Source organism: Protopterus annectens, chromosome 11.part0 (assembly GCF_019279795.1).
Source record: "Protopterus annectens isolate FY-2018-M chromosome 11.part0, PAN1.0, whole genome shotgun sequence".
Classification (NCBI taxonomy): domain Eukaryota; kingdom Metazoa; phylum Chordata; order Ceratodontiformes; family Protopteridae; genus Protopterus; species Protopterus annectens.
The window spans coordinates 160,727,473-160,748,017 of NC_056745.1; the positions used below are offsets into that span (position 1 = coordinate 160,727,473).

Here is a 20,545-nt window from a genome sequence, read left to right on the forward strand (position 1 = left end):
ATTTGGCTCTTATTGCCCGCATCCTGTGGTATCTGACTTTTTCTTCCTGCTTGTGGTTTTGTTTTTTGGATTATTGTTAGCTCTAAACTATCCCTTCAAATCAGGTAAACCTAAACCACCTTGCTTTATTGGAAGGATCAACTAATCCCACTTGATTTTTGCCTTCTTTCCCTCTCAGATAATTTCCTTCAGTTCCTTATTCATTACTGTCCACAACTTCTCCTCTGGTTGACAAAAGTTTGCATGTATACAAGACTAAAGGGACTAAAACAATTTTCACTGATTGTATCTTACTATCCATATCCATAAATAAGAATTTACAGTATCTCAGTTGTATTATCCTTTCTTTAGTCTCTTCCCACATATTCTTAGCTGTCATAACAAAAGCCTTTATAATTCATACTCCTAAATACTTCATATTATCATGTCCCCATAAACATGGGTATTGCTGAATCAATTCAAGTGTGGGTACATAATGTATGGCTATAGCCTTTGTTTTATCTTCATTAATTTTATATCCCCAAAAACATGAAACTGTCTCCAAATATTCCACAACACTGAGATGTCTTTTTATTCTGGACTCATCAAGTACAACATAATACCTGCAAATAAAGCCAACTTTTCTTGCTTACCATACCAATTATATCCTTGTACTTCTGAATTCCTTATTTTCTTTGCTAATGGCTCTAAATATACAGCAAACAACAAAGGGTAAAAATGACACCCTTACCTGAATCCTCTAGTCAAGCACAGCTTATTTTAGAGGAACCTTCTCACTTTAATTCTTGCCTCCGATCCTTCATATATCCTTCTAATTAACCTTATCATTCTATCAGGGAATGCAAATGCTTCCAATGCTCTTCTCATAAAATCCCAATTTACTCTATCAAATGCTTTCTCTGCATCAAGACCCACTAACAAAGGTATTTTCTTACATTCTACTTCTCTCTGATCATCATCGTTCTGTTAATGTTGTCAAATGTTTGCCTTCCACACTAAATATATATCTTATCAGTTCTGGCATAACCTTTGCCATTCTTTTAGCTGGTATAGACATATAATTGTGATTTAAAATTGAAATTGGTCTATATGAAGCTGGGCTTGAATGGCCTTGTAACACCACCACCACAACTGGCATCTTTAATAAGTAACATCGCCACCACAGCTTTCTGACGATGTTGGTGCTTCCTCTCCTTTTAAAATACTGTTAAACACATTTTTCCAGATTTTTATCACTTTTTCCCCTCCTAATACACAAACTTCCACAGGAATACCATCTGTTCCTGGAGACTTTCTTGAAGACTGATTGTACATCACTTTTTTATCTCATTACCTCCTATATTAACTGTAAATTGTTGAGCCTTGTCTATCTCTAACTATGGCATAACTTAAGTCTTCCATGAATATTTCCTTTTGTATTCTTTCTGGATTTCCACATTCTCTGCTTTATACAAATTTTCATAAAGTTTCCAGAATATCTTTAAAACCTTTTCATGATCTCTGGTTATTTTTCTTGTTATAGGTTTTCTAACTTTGGTGACAACCCTTTCAACGTTCTGTTGCCCAAGACATTTTTTTTTAATAGTTTTGTGCTCTGTAGTCGTTACAAAAATTAGCTGCTTAACTGCAATCTTTCTAAATGCATGCATATTATCCAGATCCTCCCTTATTTTCTCTTTAGCAGTCTGCATTTGCTCCTTCTTTGTTCTGTGAGATTCCCCTTATTCTGAAATACTTTAACCTTTGTCAGCACCTCTAGGTAATTTCTATTACTTCTTAATTATATCTCTTTAATTCCACTATTCATTACTTAAATTTCTCTCTTTTAACAGGTAGGTAGTCGGAAAAGTGTGGGCGTTTTACTTTTATTTCATTACCCTATATTTTTATTTTATTTTTTATTGGTGCATCATCACAAAATGCTTATTGGGTATGTGTTGATGCTTTCAATTAAATGCACATGTTCCTGTGAAATGTAATTTCTATCTACTCTAGCACTGTTATTGTACCTTGGGGAATAATATGTAAATTCTGACACAGTTCTTACTACTAAATTCACATCTTCTATATTAAATATTTTCATAATTTTTTAGAAGTCTACCCTCTTTTGTTATATCGTCCATTCTAAATCCCCCGATACAGCCTCACTATTGCAAATCAAATTCCAGTCCCCACCTATAAATAATATCCCCCTCTGAAAGTGGATTATTTATTTCAAATTTTTCTTAAGCTCCATAATAGCAGTTTTTGATGGAATATAAATACAAGCCATTGTAATCCTCCACCCTTGCCAATGGCCTCTTACTACCACAAATATACCATTTTTGTCTTTTTTCCTCATCTATCACTATTGAAACTACTCTATCAGTTAGTATAATTACCCCCCCCCCTTTACTCTGTCCCGGATATTCTGCTGAATATCCATTCTGAAATCATCTTGTTATCAAATTCACATGCTCATTTCTATCTAAACGTGTCTCCTGCAGCATTGCTATTTGCACTCTGCACTTCTTAATATAATTCAATAATCTTTCCTTTTTATCTATACCTGTAAGGCCATTCATATTTCAGGACAAAATGGACAGCACAGCCATGATAATAAAAAGCTACTGCTCCCACCCATTTTACATGACAATAATATGCCAGCATAGCCATCATGATAAAAAGCTATTGTTATCACCCATTATACATGACAGTTTTTTTGAATGTGTATTTCCAACTTTTGTGTTACATGCATATACTGTTTGGCAGGATGATCTTTTGTACTGTTGTTTCTTCCCATCTCCATTTGTACCTATATCATATTTTCAAGACTTTTTGTTTTAATGAAAACCCTCAAACAAACAAAAAAATCTAAATACAAAACACCCCCATCCCCTATTAAATTGGGACAATCACAAAAAAACTATGTACATCTTCAAAACATGACATTTAACCCTCCAGACAGGAACAACTGCCCAGAATTGAGGGCTGCACCTATAGGCATTATGTAACCTAAAATTAAGGCTCCTCATGCTAAAGTACATGCTACAGCCTGCACTGTCACTTACACTGACTGCTGTCTGTCCTTTTCGTATCTCTCTTCTCCTGTCAGATATGAAAAACAGCTTGCATGCTTTTAGAAAAAATTAACGTTTAGCCCTAAGAAATGCGCACTGGTTATCTTTAAATAAAACTAAATTGTACATTTTTCTAGTAACTGTATTAAAGCATTAAGGCTGTTAGGGAGGTTGTTACCTCTTATTCACTTCCCATAATTTCAAATTTAATTTTTTTGCTGAATTCCTTGCCATTATATCTTTAATTTTTTTTTTTTCCCTAGCAAAGAATACTCAGAATTCTTAAAATTAACTGCTTGCACCTACAGATAGCTCGACAACATGGAAACATGGAAATGTAGTCACCAATAAGACTTTGTAAATTTCACTCAGAAAAAGCATACATTTCAACTCCACTGAACATTTGCCAGTGAAAACAAACAAGATAACATCTTTGCAGTTGTTAAAAAGCTTAGCATTTTCATAGCTTTCATAATTTTCTCTTATTTGTAAAGCCTACATGCTTAAAACACACCAGTTTACAGCTTAAGCCAAAGATAGTAATCTAGACATTTAACCTCGTAAAATGAAAAGATAAAATATGCTAACTCATACCCCACCCCAGCAGCCCAAGACCACAGCATATGAACATTAAACTTGCTTTTGTCCAGCCTTTTCATCTTGTTATACAGTCAAACCTGTATTTCTTGCAATTAAAAAAGTACTTGTTTACTTTAATATCTTTAACACATGCAACAGTCACTGAAAAGACTCCCTCCACATTTAAAATGCCATTGACTACACACCACACAAAACTACATACGTGGTTTTATTGAGCTGACAATGGCTTAGCCACATGTGGTAGACTGCAGTAATGCCGAAAGCTTAGGACAGTGGATTAGAAACCATAACATGAATGAGTCTTAGATTAATTCACTATTTCTGTGTACAGCATAACAAAATAAGGTAAACATACATCATTCATATGTTGAATCTAGGGGAATACATGGTATTCCTGTTCCTTTGGAGGATCAAGGTATGTGCAGCACTTAATATCGTGCTTACTGGGACCTTACAGCAGCTAACTGGGGTCATGTTACATATATCACAAGTAACTGCCTCACGAATACTTAGCAAGTTTCCTGACATTATGCTTCTGCATGTGGAAAAGCATATCTGGCTTCTTAGGACAACAGATAAAATAGTTGCCACTGTGCAACATCACAAACATCCCAGAGGTATTGGGTGCCACAGACTGTACACATGGAGCAATAATGGCTCCACCTACTCCCCCACTACACACAGATATGTGTGAACAGGAAGGGCTACCATTCCCCGAATTACCAAGAGGTCTGCAATGCAGAAATGATTTTATCTACAGTGTGTCTGCAGCATCCTGGCAGTGTCTACATTTCCCATATCTGGCACATATCTCACTTGTATCATCATTTCCATAAGACAACTTCCCACAGGGCCATCTGCTTGGTAAAGGCAAACTTTCTGTGCCAAGTAAATGATGTGCATGCAGCCACTAAATCTCCCTCCATTTTTTTGTGTTACAGGTAACGGTTGTTATTCTCTAAAGCCCTGGCTCAAGTCTGTAGTTCCAAAACTGTGACTGAATGGCAGTATAAAACCTCTCATGCTGAAACCTAGAATGTCACTGAATGTCTTCAAAGGCACATTTCTACTACCTCTGATAAAATACAAGAAGATCTGGCATGCCAGGCACCAATGGTGCATTGCAATACTCCCTTGACAAAGCCAGCAAACTGCCAGATGCCTACGTCATGCAGCTCAAAATGACTTTGCATAAATGACTGCTCATCTCCACTGAAATGGCTCTGTTGGGGCCTATCTCAGATGCCACTGCAACAATGAAATGGAATAGGATGGTACATGCAGGAAGAGTCCATCATGTTCGGCAGCAATGGCTACAGTAAATGGCAGTCCAGGCAAAGCAGCGATGCCTTTTCAATAACTATGGGTCAAGACAGTCATCAAGTGACAGTATCACATAAACTAAACATGATGCATTTGCTTTTAATGTCAAGCTGACCTGAACAGTGCAAAGTCTGTTCACACTATGCATTATGCATCAACTCAATACAGTACAGAACAGAGGGTGGTCTGGTCAATACTTGTCATTTGTATAGGTGCCACAAACACAAGTTTGTCAAAACAAACTAGGTAGGACAGAATACACTCAGAGTGGGATACAGAAACATTTCTTTGGATGAGGACAGGGGCCACGGCAGCCTAGGAGTAGGGACCACCAAGATGACAGGTCTTGTGAACTCAAGTAACAGACATGAAGTACCACAGTGTAAAATGGACTGAGAAGAAGTTTGTTGGTGAAGGATATGAAGGCTTGTGACCTCCTGTTATATGAATGGTTTGCTATGGTGCAAACTGGATGCAGTTTCTTGGCAAAGTATGGCAGTGTTTGTGTCTTCCTGTCACAAGGATGAGGTGCCATTGAATGATGTGAATGCAGATCCTAATGCCCACACACAACAAGGGGTGGCAGGATTTCCAACAGCTTGTCACAATGGTGCTATGCATAAAGCAGGGCTTCTGACAGTTCATGACAATGATGCTGTAAATGCACCTTACAAAGACCCTGTTACAAGTCGACTACACCTATGTACCCTATCTTGACCACAGAAAACCTTGTAATCTTACCATCCATGATGGCACTGGCAATTCTATGAGAAGTGGTAACTGAAGTGATGTGTGCCACCAAATCCCTCACTGCACCCATCACTACCAGTATCTGTACTTCATGTCTACATGAACCTCATAATGGTGAAGGAGAATATCACAAATGCCATACAACATACTCACCACATTCAGTGCAGATTGTATGGCAGCAGACTGAGTAAATGACATTCTTTAACATTTGCTGATTTACCCCAGTGCTGCTTGTATCTCAAGAGGTAAAATGGGAGCAGTAACATCACTGTGTACCTCTGTAAAACTGGCCTATGATAGGTATGCCCACAGCAGAAGCAGTGCACATATGTGAACCTAACTGTCCCGACACACAGCATACACGCATAAGGCTATCATGCATAAGAGGTCCATTGCCACTGGGGCTGCTGGGTGCTCATCCTGCACGGTCACACTGACCTCAATATTTCTGCCTCCAACCTTTGTAAGGGGTGCCTCCCCACCAAGGGGTTAGATAGGTAGTGTCACTGCATCATCTGACTGTGGACCTTTCCTTTACAACCCTTTTGTTAGAAATACTTCTTAAAATTTCCTCAGTTTTTTCATAAATAACCAACTATTTCAGGATGCTATCCACTTGGATTCAGAGAACAGCTCTGAGACACTGCAAGGTTTCTACCATACCAATGTCTTTTCCTACTGAAAAGGTAAGGATCACTTCATAAAAGAATACAGACGGTAAAAAAAATACTTCAGGACTGAACAGCAACCTCCTTTCAACCCTTATTTTGGGACTACAGATAAGTCGAATTTATAGTGATGAACGGTGAATGAGTAGACACCAATATCTCTTATAAGAAAACTGATGCACAAAATGTAAGTGGGAACAAAAAATATCAACCTCTTCAGTCCTCTTGTGCTGCACCTAGGAACAAGTATACAAGCCTACAGTGCTTCCATTGGATATGAAGGGATACAGGAAAAAAAATACTGCAACATCAAACCTCTAATGTTCAGCTTATCAATTATGCATAATGCAGTATTATAATAAATGTTTATTCACAGTACTATCCAGCTAGAAAGCAGTTGTCACTAAGTGCCCAGCTCAAATCAAATCAGTGCACAGATTCACAATCTATCTTGTACAACAGTACTGTGATAAGCACTCCATGCTTAGATGGATATGCCAATTTAGTCTATACCACTCCTGGTTTCTTCTTTTGTACTGGATTTTACAAAATAACCCTTGGTTGGGTGCAGTCTCTAGAATCCTATCACGGATAAGTTGGAGCTAGTTGTTATAACACTCCAGCAACTCTAAATCATAACTCTTAACAAATCGGGGAGAAATCTCAACAGAATCAGGGACACATCCAGAAATAATCTGGGAAAATTGTAAAATATTAGTACTATTAATACCAGAAATTACAGAATAAGAGTGTGTGAATTAAAAGACATTTTTCTGAAGTAACGGTTGTCTATAGCTTTAATTATTGTCATTACTGATTAAGTGCACTTCAACACATTTTCTCTAAAAGTCACAAGTTTTACGGGGGATTAAAAGGGACAGAACTAAAATCAAAATTAGGGACGTCCCTGAAAGCCAGGGACAGTTGAGAGATACACTGTAATTGGTCATCAGTTCATAAGACCAGTAATAAAAAAAAGTCCAGAATTCAGTTTGTATGCCGGACAACTTGTCTCTCACTCTACTGCTCTATATCTCTGCCATACGAACGGAGCAGTTTTCATTATTGTTCCATTCGTTTAAAACATAAATAAATAAAAAATATTCCTGTATGAGAAGCTGCAATAAGCCACCACTCTATACATAAGAGATTTATTCCCACTGTTCAGCTTCACGTCACGTATGAGGTGAAAATTACAATGTACCAAGCATAAACAAAATCAATTGATAACAGTAAACTTCAACTGCACAGAATGGGCACATTATCCACTGCTCGTAACGTTTTTTTTTACTTTGCAACAAAAACAACTCTGTAGTATAGACATCGTTAGATAAACACATTCAAAAAACTATTTACTCAACTGTCAACGATCAACAGTTTTAATAACATAATGAAATGTTTTTCTTTACTAATTTTTACAAAAGGATACTAACCTAGATGGTCTGTCCATGACAATCATGTATCTTCTACACGGAAGTAATCTGACAGCAAAACCCAAACAAGGCTCTGTTATTATAAGTAATCATACATACAGAAAAACGAATGACCAAAACAAATACATTAAAATAGCAATTATAACATAATATAAGACACGCCCATAAAATATTAACTGGGATCACTAAAATATGCATGAAATATGCACATACTCCTACTCCATAAGAAGTTTACGCATTAAGTAAACAGACACAAATATGAGCACTAGTGAGAAAGAGAAATCCGTTGTCAAATCAACCCGCCACTAGGTCTAACAAGTTGCATACAGATAAAAACAGCTCATTGACACTTTCGATACTTATACACGATGGTTAAAAATAAACTCCATAACAAAAAGAAGAAAACCCAAGCGTCTTGTACATAGTCGAATCAAGTCATTTAAAATATATTTTTTTCTCCTTGATTGCCTGTGTTAAAGGATTATCAGTCTCTCGCAACTGAAAATAGAATCTGCGAAAAGAAAATTGAGTTACTAGTGTGGACTTGGGAGGTGGGCAGTCGGCTGGTACTTGAGGCGATGATCAGCTGAGCTTACTGATAGGGAAGAGATGTTGTATAACTAAAGCAGTGCCGATGGTATGCACCCGGCAGTTTTCCTGACGTTCCTTTAAATGTTCGCCGCAGCCAGCAGGTCCGGTCCTATTTTATGTTGTTGTATTATTTTTATTCGGGGAATTAATTGATGGGGTAGGGGTTATACATAGTAGTATTAAAGTAAAGGAATTGGAGTCAGTACTGTTAAGTTCCGTTAAAATACATTCTCATAAATGAATGTCATATCATCTCTGAAACAGTATAGGAGGTACAGGAGACGCAGCCCGTGTAATTAAATGATCCGGGTGAATGATAAGTGGTTGTGTTATCTCTAATTCTATCATGTTTATAAAGTAACTTCGTCTATGCTGTGAGACTAGGGATATGCACCAAAGTCTATTTATGTGAATGAAATGGATGGGTACCTGAGGATATGTTAAAGTTTTCAGTTTCAATACCAAAATACAGGCTCTCTCTTACTTTCGGTATCACTGTAACTTATAATTCAGAGGTCCAGTTAACATAATGCTATAGAAATAGCAGACCAGTCAGCATATTGCGTAAAACTTTTTTGCTCAAGAATCAAGGACAAAGAAGGCAACAAATAATGAAGGACGTGTCTCCAAACAGGAACAGTTCATAAATATTACTCTAATTCACTTAGAACGATGACAAAACAGATTTTGCATCAACGTGTATTTTCCAAATAAGTCTCTTATACCTCTCAACTGTGCAGATTTTTGCCTCATATTTTCATAAAATCGTGGTTTTCTGGCAAATTAGTGGCAGATCATTGAAGACTGAAGTTAGAAAATGATGACGGGCATTTGAATTTCAGACTTCATACCCTTCAGAAAATGCATGCCAATGCAAAACCTGTCATTCCATCAACTTTCTAAGTTTGTAAAAGCAATGTTTAAAAACTGTCTCTATTTTGGGGCCTTTGTCCCACTTTTATTTATGGCTTTGTCCAGATTTTTTGCTCTTAGAGGTTAAGATGTATGAGGGTATTATCGACTGACTTTTAAGTGCCCATGATTTACCAAAAAATACAAAGGATGGAGCAAGAATATGAGACAAAATCATGAACAGATAAGAGCTGTAACAGTTGCTTTAAGGGCATAAACATCTCTTCTAACTGCTATGAATTTTGTCCACTGATTTAGCTTTGTTCCTATTGTTTTTCTCCATAAAGTCAGACCTGTTTAAGAGTTCATATATTATCAAACAGTAGTAGAGCTAATCCTACAAAAGTATCCCTTAATAGTAACTTTAGGGGGTTTAAATAAAGAAGTGTTCATCTTTTTAACCTTCTGCTATTATGTTTTAAAGATCAGTGCTTAAATGTTGATAGGATTGGGCATGAGACATGCTATAGTTATTTCATAGTTGAATGCAAACAGAAGAGTAAAAGTCCCCAAACCAAATGCATAGGACACAGTCATAGAAACACTGACAGCGTTCAGAAACATTAGTACAACAATATTTGTTATCAAGACATCAAAGGAGTTATGCAAAATTTCCTTTTTCCTTTGATAAAAGTAAACATTTTTAAGTACACCAGCTCTTGAATGTGACACTGCACACACTAGATTCCATCTGCTGAATCCTTTTTTTTTTTAGGAGAAACATATTTGCCTTATTAGCTTCTTACCTGGGTTCATACTTTTTTGGTAGGTTGCTAAGATTCCTTTGCCTCCTGCAACCAGAGTTTACAAAAAGTATTGCATCATCCCTTTTTAAACAGGTAAATACACACCATTATGACTACATGGGTTCCTGCTCCAGACAGGTGTTTTTCTCTTTTGCTGGGGTTATATTAGAGAAACACACGGCAGCATCTACATATTTAAGGTACAGGTCAGCAGACTGTATTACACCTTCCAAACATCTGTACATTAAGAAAAATAAATAAATAAATATTTGGAGTTTGCAATGTTATTGTTTCAATATCTGTATTTGTATCACTAATACTAGATAATAGTATGCTTATTCATACATAGGGTAGTTAGTCCAGTATTCACCTATGAACTTAAACATTTTGTTAGCTCATTGTCTTCAGAATTGAATGTTACTAAACTTTTCTAAAATTTCTAATTAGCTTCTGTCTATTTGTAGATATGGTGACCTGAATCCCATTTGCTGTTACATTCTGATGTGGCTCAGAAGAATAATACACTATACATTTGTTTTTGAATGTTTAGCAAAACAGAGGTTTACCTACACACTGCAAAATTCACTTTTTCTACTATTCTTATTGACTTTAGTGTCAATGAATTTCAGAAGTTTACTTTTAAACTACAGAGTCTGAATTTTAAAGAGAAGTTTTAATAACACATCTACAAGAATATGGCAAATACTAGTATGTGGGCTTGACTAGTAGTCTCAGAATATCTGCAAGCATTTTCCATGGGATTCCTTGCACATAAACTGTTCATAATGATTTCATAAAGAGTGTTTATATATCTGTAATTTAGCCGATTTGCTTTTGACCACAAGGATTCACTTTTCTGCAATTGGATCCTAGGTAATGGGTAAAAATTATGGAACTGCTGACTATCAGAAGGATGACCATTAATGTTCTCATTATATTTAGATTTCCAGAAAATGAAAATATGTTTTCATTATTGGAATCACACCTGCATGAGATGTTATTTTAATGTGCCCTGTTACAGGTTACGTGCTGTAGTCATCAGTAACTGTAAATAAACATTTTTCAGACTGCCCTAGGTTCATAGGTAGGTACTGGGCTATCTGCCCGAAGGCATGTATTAGCCCAGCCATGTTGTGCGGTATTCACCGCCCCTTTGGTTAGTTCCGTAGGCCCTAGATCTAGCAGCTAGTATTCTTGGCCCCTATCTAGTAGAGCTGTTGGTATGATCCCTGGTGTGAACTTTCTGTTACCCATCCACTCGTCAAGGTTCCTCTTGAAGAGTGATAGTGAGGGGCTCTGTCTTATGTAGATCAGGACCTTGTTCCATAGCAAGGGAAGTCTTTGCGAAGGGAATCTATCCCTCCAGCATGTTCTATTCATTGTTGTGCTGAGGTTTATATCCCTAGAGCATGTAGCTCGAGTAGATTTTCTTTTGCTAAGATGGAGCATGTTCAACAGTTTTGGGTTGGACATGGCTCTGTATGTTAGACAGAGATCGCCTCTGAGAAGGCAGTATGCAACAGAGAAAAGCCTTAGTTGTTTCAATCGTGCTGCATAGGGCAACTGTTTGAGGTCAGTAATCCTCTTAGTGAGGTACCTCTGTGGTCTCTCCAGCTGCTGGAGATGCCTAGCCAGGTACATTCCAATTGGTGCATTGTACTCAATAATGGGTCTGATGAGGGAAGAGTAGAGGGGGCACCACTACATCCTTAGATCTTGATGCGAACCCTTTCATGATCAGATGGGTCACATAGAAGGATTTTCTAACCGCCTTGGCAACATGGTTATCAAAGGAAAGCTGACTATCTACTTGGGTCCCTAGATCCCTTATTACTTCTTCAGATTTCAGGGGGTTACCTCCTATGTGGTAGTTTGCGGGTACTCTGTTTTTTCCAAAGGGGATTACTACGCATTTTTTAGCATTTAGCTTGAGACCATGGCTTTGACACCATGCATCAGTCTCATTAAGGCCCTTCTGGAGGATATCCATGTCGGCCGGAGACTCTATTATAGCACCCAGTTTGCAGTCGTCCACAAACTTGGTCAGCCACAGCCCTTCAGTGCTTGCCTGTACTTTCTGAGAAGTACATGCCAAACAGGAGGGGCCCCAGGACAAAGCCCTGAGGCACACCGCTCGTTACTGGTCTGGATTTGGACATAGATCCCACCACTCTTACTTTGTGGGATCTGTCTGAGAGCCAGTTTGTGATCCATCTTGTGATGTAAGGGTTTATGCCCAGGTTGGTGAGTTTATCAGTAATACCCGAATGGGGAATGGTGTCAAATGCTTTAGCAAGGTCAAGGTAAGCCGTGTGTACCTCCTTTCCCTTATCTATAGCCTGAGTAACTGTCTCGAAGAAGTTTACCAGGTTCAGGAGGCATGATCTGCCCTTGACGAAGCCGCACTGTGTGGGGTCAAGTGTTTGGAGGTTCCCAATCTCTCCATTTATGAGTTCCATAATGATTCGTTCCATTGCCTTACAGATCAGACTGGTCAGGCTTATTGGTCGGTAGTTCCTAGGGTTAGTTGTGGGCCCACCCTTGTGCAGCGGAACCACCGTTGCTGTGCGCCATTCTATGGGCACATATCCTGTTGAGAGGCTGAGACTGAACAGGGTATTCAGATGTGGGGTTAATTCATTTTGGAGCACGCGTATGACACAGCCCGGGACACCATCTGGTCCCATTCGGGCAGTGTTTTTAGCTTTAGCTAGAGCCTTATTAACCAACGTATCAGTAATAACTGGAGTTAAACAATCCCCTGGTATAGTAATAGGCCCTGTAGGTGGTGAGGGGGGGGGGGATTTTCATAGAACCTATCAGCCAAGATGTTGGCAATGTCAGTGGGGTCAGTGTATTTTGTTCCATTTTGTACTAGCACAGAACAGACCTGAGCGTTGCCATTTAGGTTTTTGACGTAACCATAGAAGGCCTTATGGTTATCCTTTGCATCCTTGGCAACCTTCTTTTCGAAATTGGCTTTAGTTGACTTGATGAGGGCCCTCAATTTCTTATTAATGCTGATCAGGGATGATTTTTCTACTTGAGATTTGACCTTTTTTTGTATAAGTCTCCTCCTTTTATTGTATAGTTTGCTTATGGCCAGGGTCCACCAGACTGGTTTCTTCTTGCTTGAGGAAGGAGTCTTGGTTTTATTTGGATTAGCACGGTCCATGCAATCCTGAAGATGTATATAAAGTACCTTTGTGTAGGATTCTGCATCCTGGATGTCATTATCCTTCTGCAAGGGAATAGTGAAGCTTTCCACTTCTGACGCAAGTAGTTTGAAGTTTGCTTTGGAAAGGTTTTTTACGATGGTTTCTTTGACTTGGGGAGGTGGAGGGGTGAGAACGTCCAGGGTTATCAATATGTGGTCTGATCTGACCAGAGAGGGAGTGATAATGGGTGTGGTACAATGGGCGCCCATATTTGTGATGACTAAATCGAATATGTTGTCCCCTCTAGTGGGAGAACATACCAGTTGTTCAAGGGCATTTGAATTTATAAATACTATGAACCGCTGGGCATAGGAGTTAGAACTTTGGTAGTTTGCGCAGTCTATACCAGGGTAGTTGAAATCACCCAAAAGTATGGTGTTGGGTAGGACCTTTATATTTTCCAATGCCTCAAGGAATGCTGAGTGAGCATCTTGGGACACGGTGGGTGATCTATAACAGGCTACGACTTGAAATGTGGTTTTGCCTGCTGATAGTTGCGCATGGATGATCTCTGCGGCATCATGCTGCGCCACTAACCTGGAGATGTGGATATCCTTGATGAATATGGATACACCTCTGCCCTTTGTACTGCAATCCGGTAAATGAGGCCAGAAGGTATGATATGAATTGTAACCTGGTAGTGCTGGGGTGCTCTCTGGAGCTTTGAACCAGGTTTCCGTCACTGTACAAACATCGATTTTCTCCATACTGAGGAGTGCCTCGAGTGCATGCATTTTGAGGTTGAGACTTCTTGCGTTGGGTAGCATTACCCTTAGTTTTTGGTTACCTGTGCTGGTTACGGTGGTTGATTTGTCTTTTGAGCCTTGCCTAAAAAGGCACTATGGGGATGGCAAGAGCCTTGGCCAGTATTTGAAAGCCTAGGGGTGACAGGTGCAAACCATCTCTGGCGAAACAGCGAGGCATATCTATCATGTCATCCCAGACAGACAGACAGACAGACACTGGATCCCCTTAGAATGACACCAGAAGCTTAGCCAATTGTTGAAATTGATCATTTTGTCTTTGTATTGTGGTATCATTCTAGGTGAAGGTGGTATGATACTCAAGGTCAGGGTCATACCAGCTTGGGCTACATGATCAGAGAGCTCCTCAATGTCTCTTTTCATGTAGTACAGGGAGGTACGTCTTAGATCATTCACACCAACATGTACAATGACAGCATCATACTTGTACTTGTTCTAGAGTGACCTAAGTGCCTGTGTTATGTATGCACTGAATGCACACTTTGGAGAACTTGGGAGTAGACATGTCTTAACTGTCTGTACAGTTTTAAGTGGTACATTTGCTTGGCATAAAAGAGAGTTATGCGGAAGGGTTCCAATGCCTCGGTCAGTGTTGGGAATCAGAATCTTTTTTTTTTCTAATCAGTGCATTGATTTTTACTGTTTCCTAGTGGTTCCCATGTACCAGGTATAGTGTTTTGTGTTGTAGAGTAATTATCATGATAAGTCAGGCCCTTTGTAGGATAAAAGTATGATCTGGAAGTAAAGTCAGTTCAGATTTACAGTTCACAAATTTCTTTTAACATTTAAGCAGAAAATATACTAGCAAATATTGTACGCTGTGTATTTTTGAGCTGTGTTTTTAATAAGCTGTAACAGATAGTATCTTCCTGAACATTTCTTCTAGTGTAAGGTCGTTTGGTTTAGTACTGCTTGAAATTAAGTTTTGTATGTTTCACAGCCCCTACCAATTACTTAGTGTTCTGGGTTTGAATAGTTGAATGTGAGAGACTGGATAAAAGAATAACCATGTCATCTGCATTGAGTGATGGGAAAGTTAGTGAGATGAGAGGGTACTTTGTTGATTGGAAGTGAAAACAACAGTGGGGCGATCATAGATCCCTAGGTCACTCCTGTGGTAAGGGGTGTTGGAGGTGATACAGTTGAGCCTGTTTTGACTCTGAAATATCTGTTTGTTAAGAAATGTTAGAACTAGCTGACAGTGTTGGATAGGTAGAGAGAGAGAGATGGATAGACTCATAGAAATCCTCTCTAGCTGTGTTAGACTTAAACTTGTGTTTCTTTAGAGTTACATCACATTCTGTCAGTCTTTTAACTATTGTTCTGAGAATATCATCATGAGTATATTGATTTTTCCAATACATTAATTTATCATCAATGATGTCTTTTTTATTTCTTATATCTGGCAGCTCTTAACAAAATGCAGTCAGTGCTGGTGTTAAGACTTTTGCATCATCTTGAGCTAACAAGGTATGACTACAGTAAGATATGTAGTAGCCAGGTGTAACTCTAATTGATGATATCCTCTTGAGAAACCTACTTTAGAAAACATGTCAATAATAATAATAATAACAACAACATAATTGTTAGGGTTATATGTCTGTTTCTGGTATTTGCAAAATGTTCTTGTCTTTTATCTGTATGTATTGTGACTTTATCAGAGGTCTTAGTTTTTGGTATTGTTACAAAATGAGAGACCCAGGGTGCAGGTCCTATTTTTTTTCCAAGTCTGCCTCCTTCTCCTAGCTTTTGTAGTTCCATCTGATTAGAGCTGTATCTGTTTCTGGGTAGTGCAAGAATATCTAGTATAGAAATCTAAGAGAGCGTGTTATGTAAAGCAATACATAACACTGTTTATTTTTGGAGTACATATGTCTTGGAAAATGCAGTCATATGAAAGAGAGCTTTTGCTTTTTAGACAAACCAGTATGCAGATCCTCTGTCTCCACGAGATGCATTTAGAGGGGTCATAATATCAGAAGCAAATGAGATATCAGTGTAGAAAGGCCATGTTTTTATGCCCTACCCAATGAAATATGAAGACGGTTTGTTCTAATATTATTAGATAGGAATAATTAATATCTAAACTGTGGAAAGTATAGGGTCTGCTTGCACACTGGGATATCAAAGAGGTGACTAGTTAGCAACCGTGTATCTTCATGAAATGCTGCAATATCACCCAACTTTATCAACGTGTAGATTTATAAGGAGAATGAATCCTTACTAAGCTCACCATTATACCAATGATGACTGATGTGATTTATACCAATCCAGTTAACAGATACACACATCTGCCATGATGTCTGAAGGTTTCCAGTGGAAGGCAAGGGGCAGTTCTTCTTGTAATTAACCTCTATTACTGTTAAAAACTTCTACTTTTATGACAGGTAGTATCCATTTAAAAGACTCAAAACAGTCTGGCTGATTTATTACATGTATTTCATCACTTGTTTCTATTCCTCTTTGTTTAGTTTGACCCTGCCTGCCATTTGACTGGCATCATACCTGACTACCACCCTTTTTGGAGATAGTAGTCCTTCACAGTGGCTCAAGTCAGCCTGTTTGAGGTAAGACCATCTGGGCTTTGTGGATTATCCAGGCACCAGGTACTCGCCTGCAGACACCCTCCCAGGCCTATCCAGTGGAAGCACTGTAGGCTTGTATACTTGTTCTAGTCTCGGTATCCCTGTTTTGGATAAGGCTCAAAGATTTTCTGGCTAAGCCATAATGGGGAGAGAAACTTTGTATTACTGTTAAATCTGGCCTCTCCTAAAAGACCAGAATGTCAGTGGTGCCCCTTATTTGGAGCATAAGCTGCAGCCAGCAGAGTTGCAAGAAAACAAGTGCATACAGACGTCTTTTCCATAGTAAGGGCCAAAACTGCTGAAGGCACGTGGCATTTTTGTATGTTGTGGTTGACACATCTTATTTGTGTTGCATGGAGGGCTGTAACAGTACCTCTGGACTATAAAATGAGAGCACAGAGTCCCATTTTCAAAAGGGAGGCAGGAGTGTCTCCCAGTGTAAGAGGCATCACACTTCTCAGCCTCCCTTGGAAAGTGTATGTCAGAGTGCTGAAAATAAAGTTTGGTCCAGTAGCTGAATCTTTGATTCAAGAGAAACTTTGTGGATTCTATCCTGACTATGTGACAGTGGATCTACTCTTTGAACATATATAAATGCTGGATGGGTCATAGGAGTTTACTAGTGCTGTCTGTATGTGTTTTGTGGACTTGGAAAGGGCCTATGAGCACGTACACCAAAATGTCCAATGAATAGTGTTGTAGTGATACGTTTCCAGGGCTTCTTCATGCCATTTTCTTTCTGTGCTTAAGGAGTGTTAAGTATATCCATATTTTGAAATTAAATCAAATGCGTTTGTTGCTGAAGAACTTTACCAAGAGTATGTTTTGGTTCTCCTTCTGTTTGTGATTTTCAAGGGCAGGATATCAAAGATTAGTCAGGTTTTGATGAGGATACATATTTTTGAATATGAGGGCTGCATATTTTTTGTTTGTAGGTGGTGGTACCCTCTGAACCTGAAGTGACTGTTCAATCCACCATGCACTGAAATGCTAGACGTGCGGTGACTGAGTTGAAAACAGCACCTTTAAATTGGAGATCAGAAGAGAGTGGACTGTTTTCTGCAGGTAAGTGTTTCAGGTACCTCAGATGAAGGAATGTGAGTATCTTGGGGTCTTGTTTTTAACTGAAGTTAGAGAAAGAATTGGGAGATAAATCATTGGCTGGATGATGAACTAGCTATGATGCAGGCATTGTACTAAAGTGTGGCAGTGAATTGACGAAGCTTTCAGTTTGCTAGTCCTTACCTGTGGAAAGTGACTGAAGGGATAAGATGATGGATGCAAGCAGCAGAAATGAGGTTCCTACACAGTGTAGTTGGTCTCACTATTTGTGAACGAGTGAGGAGCCTGTCATTTCAGGAGAATGTTGGAGAGCAGTCACTGCTCCTTTGTGTTGAGGGGGAGACAGCTGATGTGGTTTGCGCATCTTGTGCAGATGCCTCTTTGGTGTTTTTGATGAGTGCTGTATCAGGCATGGCCCACTGTAAGGGAGACTCCTGACCAGACACTAGCACATTGGAAATATTGCATCTCTTAGGTTGTCTGGGTATCCCAGATGAGATGGAGGCTAATGCTGGGGTTACAGAAATCTGCTCTGCCCTGCTTAGCTTGCTGTCATCTGATACTCACAAGGACAAATTATTTAGAAAATGAATAAATGAATGTTTCTATCCTTTGTCCAGGCATGGCCCACTGGGTGGAGACTCCTGTAATATACATACATAAATACATATATTCATAAAAAGCAGTGTACAATAATGAGAAAAAAATGACTGAACATACAACAGTGACAAAACAAGCATTCATAAGATATATATGAATAATATACAAACATTATTATTATAATCATAATGCAGGCAATACAGTGATATAAAAATCATTCAAAAGTAGCTCAAAATGTGTGGTTACACTAACAACTTTAAGACCCATAGTATTTTATAATAGGACAATTTTACAGTGAGCTATCATAACAATATAAAGTTGAGGAGAGTATGATACAGTTTATGTGGCTAAGTAGACATAATAGTACAAGATAAGATACAAAATTACTCACCAAGTAATCACTTTAGTGGAATGCCTAACATGACATAAAAGCTCAGAGGGCATTCCACAAAGAATTACAAGGAGGCAGAGAATTACACAATCAAAAATAACAGAAAAAAATGTAAGAAATGATTGTAAATCATGAAACAATTATGGAGAAAACAGTAACAGAGACAAAATAAATATGAAGATAAGAAAAATCATTTTAAGCAAAAAGCAACATTTATTGATATGCAATTTTTGTGCAAACCACTAGCTATTTGTTTCAGTTTTGGATATAAACTGTGTAAAAAAAGCATAGTCTTATCAGTATGACATGATAAAATGGAAATAATATTTCGCAATAGACTCACGGAACACTTTCTTGAGAGTTCCTTTTGTGGATTGCAATATTTATCAAGCCTCTCAGTTTTATATTCCTTGCAAAATAACATTAAATTTCTATATTTTAGTAGTGTATTCGATCATTTCTTTTTAGGAGGAGGCATTGAACTTTGTAGCACTTTTTTTTTTTTTGTTTAGGCATGGGTACACCCCAGACAAAGAACTTTTTCATTGCCACCCCAACTCGTGCTAACATGAAAGGCATTTAAGTAGGACTAAAACTATGGAAGATGTCTTTCACCCTGATCATGATATTGTAGAATATAGAAATCTTGCATTTCTGACATGTTCAGAGCGTGCATATTTATTTTATTATGAGTAAACGGTTGTAACTTCCAAAAGGAAGCATAAAACTGGTAATGCCCCAGGACTGAAAAGTGAATAGAAAACATATTAACATGGGAGACTGAATGGGCATGTAAACCTGACCCTGCGTTGATGTCTTCTATGACTAATTAGATTTGCACAACACCCACTCTTATCTTCCTCTTGTTTCTTTGTTACCACAGAACTCTGCTGTTCCTCTGATGAACTGGCAGCCCTGCACATCTAGTTTGGATTGATTTACAAGGTGTGACAGTACAGATACATTTGGATTCTTCTTAATGAAAGAAGACAGCAACAGTGACGACTGAGGGAAGACAATGAAATTAAAAAGGATGATGCTTAAATAATATGCAAGCAAAATAATAATTTCAGAGTGCAGGCTAATTTAAATGATGTGCAGAAGGATTTGGACAGCCAGAAAGTGGGCAGCAAGGCAGTACATGGAGGTTTATGCTGAAAACTTCAAGATGATGCATCTAGTAGAATTGGAATAAGTGACAGTGGCTAATGTGAGAAGACTTGATGCATTATGAAAACCTCCATAAGTAAATAAATAGATTTTATTAAAAGTCAATGTATCATAAAAATCTACATAAGTAAATATGAAAAGATTATTAAGGACCTTGGTTTGTAATACACCCTTCACCAGGTTTCATTTAAAATACACTATCCGTGGCTGCCATCAATACATAAAATGCACTGATAGAGAATTCCTTCTTGCAGTACTCTGGTAATTTTCCAGTATCTTTGCCAAATTTAAATTAACTTATCATACATATAGTGAATGTTCTTTGTGCTACAGTGATTGATCTATTTTTGTTACATGTAACTTATCTGGTTTGTTTGTTCTTCATGCAGAAAAAACAGGAGTATGAAAGGAAACCAAGAGAAACGGTCAACTTCAGAGGTAGAATTTGTATTCCACTTCAAGGCTGGGAGGCAGGCCTGCATGCTTAATGTGCCTCTTGAGTTCCCTCTGCAGCAAAGTGTTGATGACCTGCATGGACGTTTAATGCTTTTGCATAACTTACCATGTTTCATAGAAAATGGTAGGTGTTCCCTAGATTTATTTTGATTTTTGAGCATGAAGACCACATGTGAACAGAGTAACTGCCGGTAATAACAAAGAAACAAAATTAAAA

The 20,545-nt window shown here is 38.3% G+C and overlaps 2 protein-coding genes across 4 annotated transcripts in view; one reads left to right on the plus strand and one right to left on the minus strand.

Annotated features, from left to right (window-relative positions):
- The window catches only part of RAD51AP1 (RAD51 associated protein 1), an 813,846-nt gene extending 805,715 nt beyond the window's left edge, over positions 1–8,131 (minus strand). Inside the window, exons 1-2 of the mRNA XM_044087560.1 lie at positions 8,047–8,131; positions 7,834–7,881 (exon numbers count right to left, since the gene is read on the minus strand). Coding sequence (XP_043943495.1) covers positions 7,834–7,859 — 26 coding nt within the window. The 5' untranslated portion in view covers positions 7,860–7,881; positions 8,047–8,131. The remainder of the gene's footprint in view (positions 1–7,833; positions 7,882–8,046) is intronic.
- Positions 8,132–8,382: 251 nt separating this feature from the next.
- Positions 8,383–20,545, plus strand: part of CCHR11.PART0H12orf4 (chromosome chr11.part0 C12orf4 homolog) — a 919,017-nt gene continuing 906,854 nt past the window's right edge. For 2 of the 3 annotated variants that reach the window (XM_044087561.1, XM_044087563.1), the window contains exons 1-2: positions 8,383–8,525; positions 20,262–20,452. In XM_044087561.1, the coding sequence (XP_043943496.1) occupies positions 8,506–8,525; positions 20,262–20,452 (211 nt within the window). In that variant the 5' untranslated portion in view covers positions 8,383–8,505. Of the gene's footprint in view, positions 8,526–17,584; positions 17,715–20,261; positions 20,453–20,545 lie in introns of all 3 variants that reach the window. The other variant, XM_044087562.1, reaches the window with a different exon arrangement.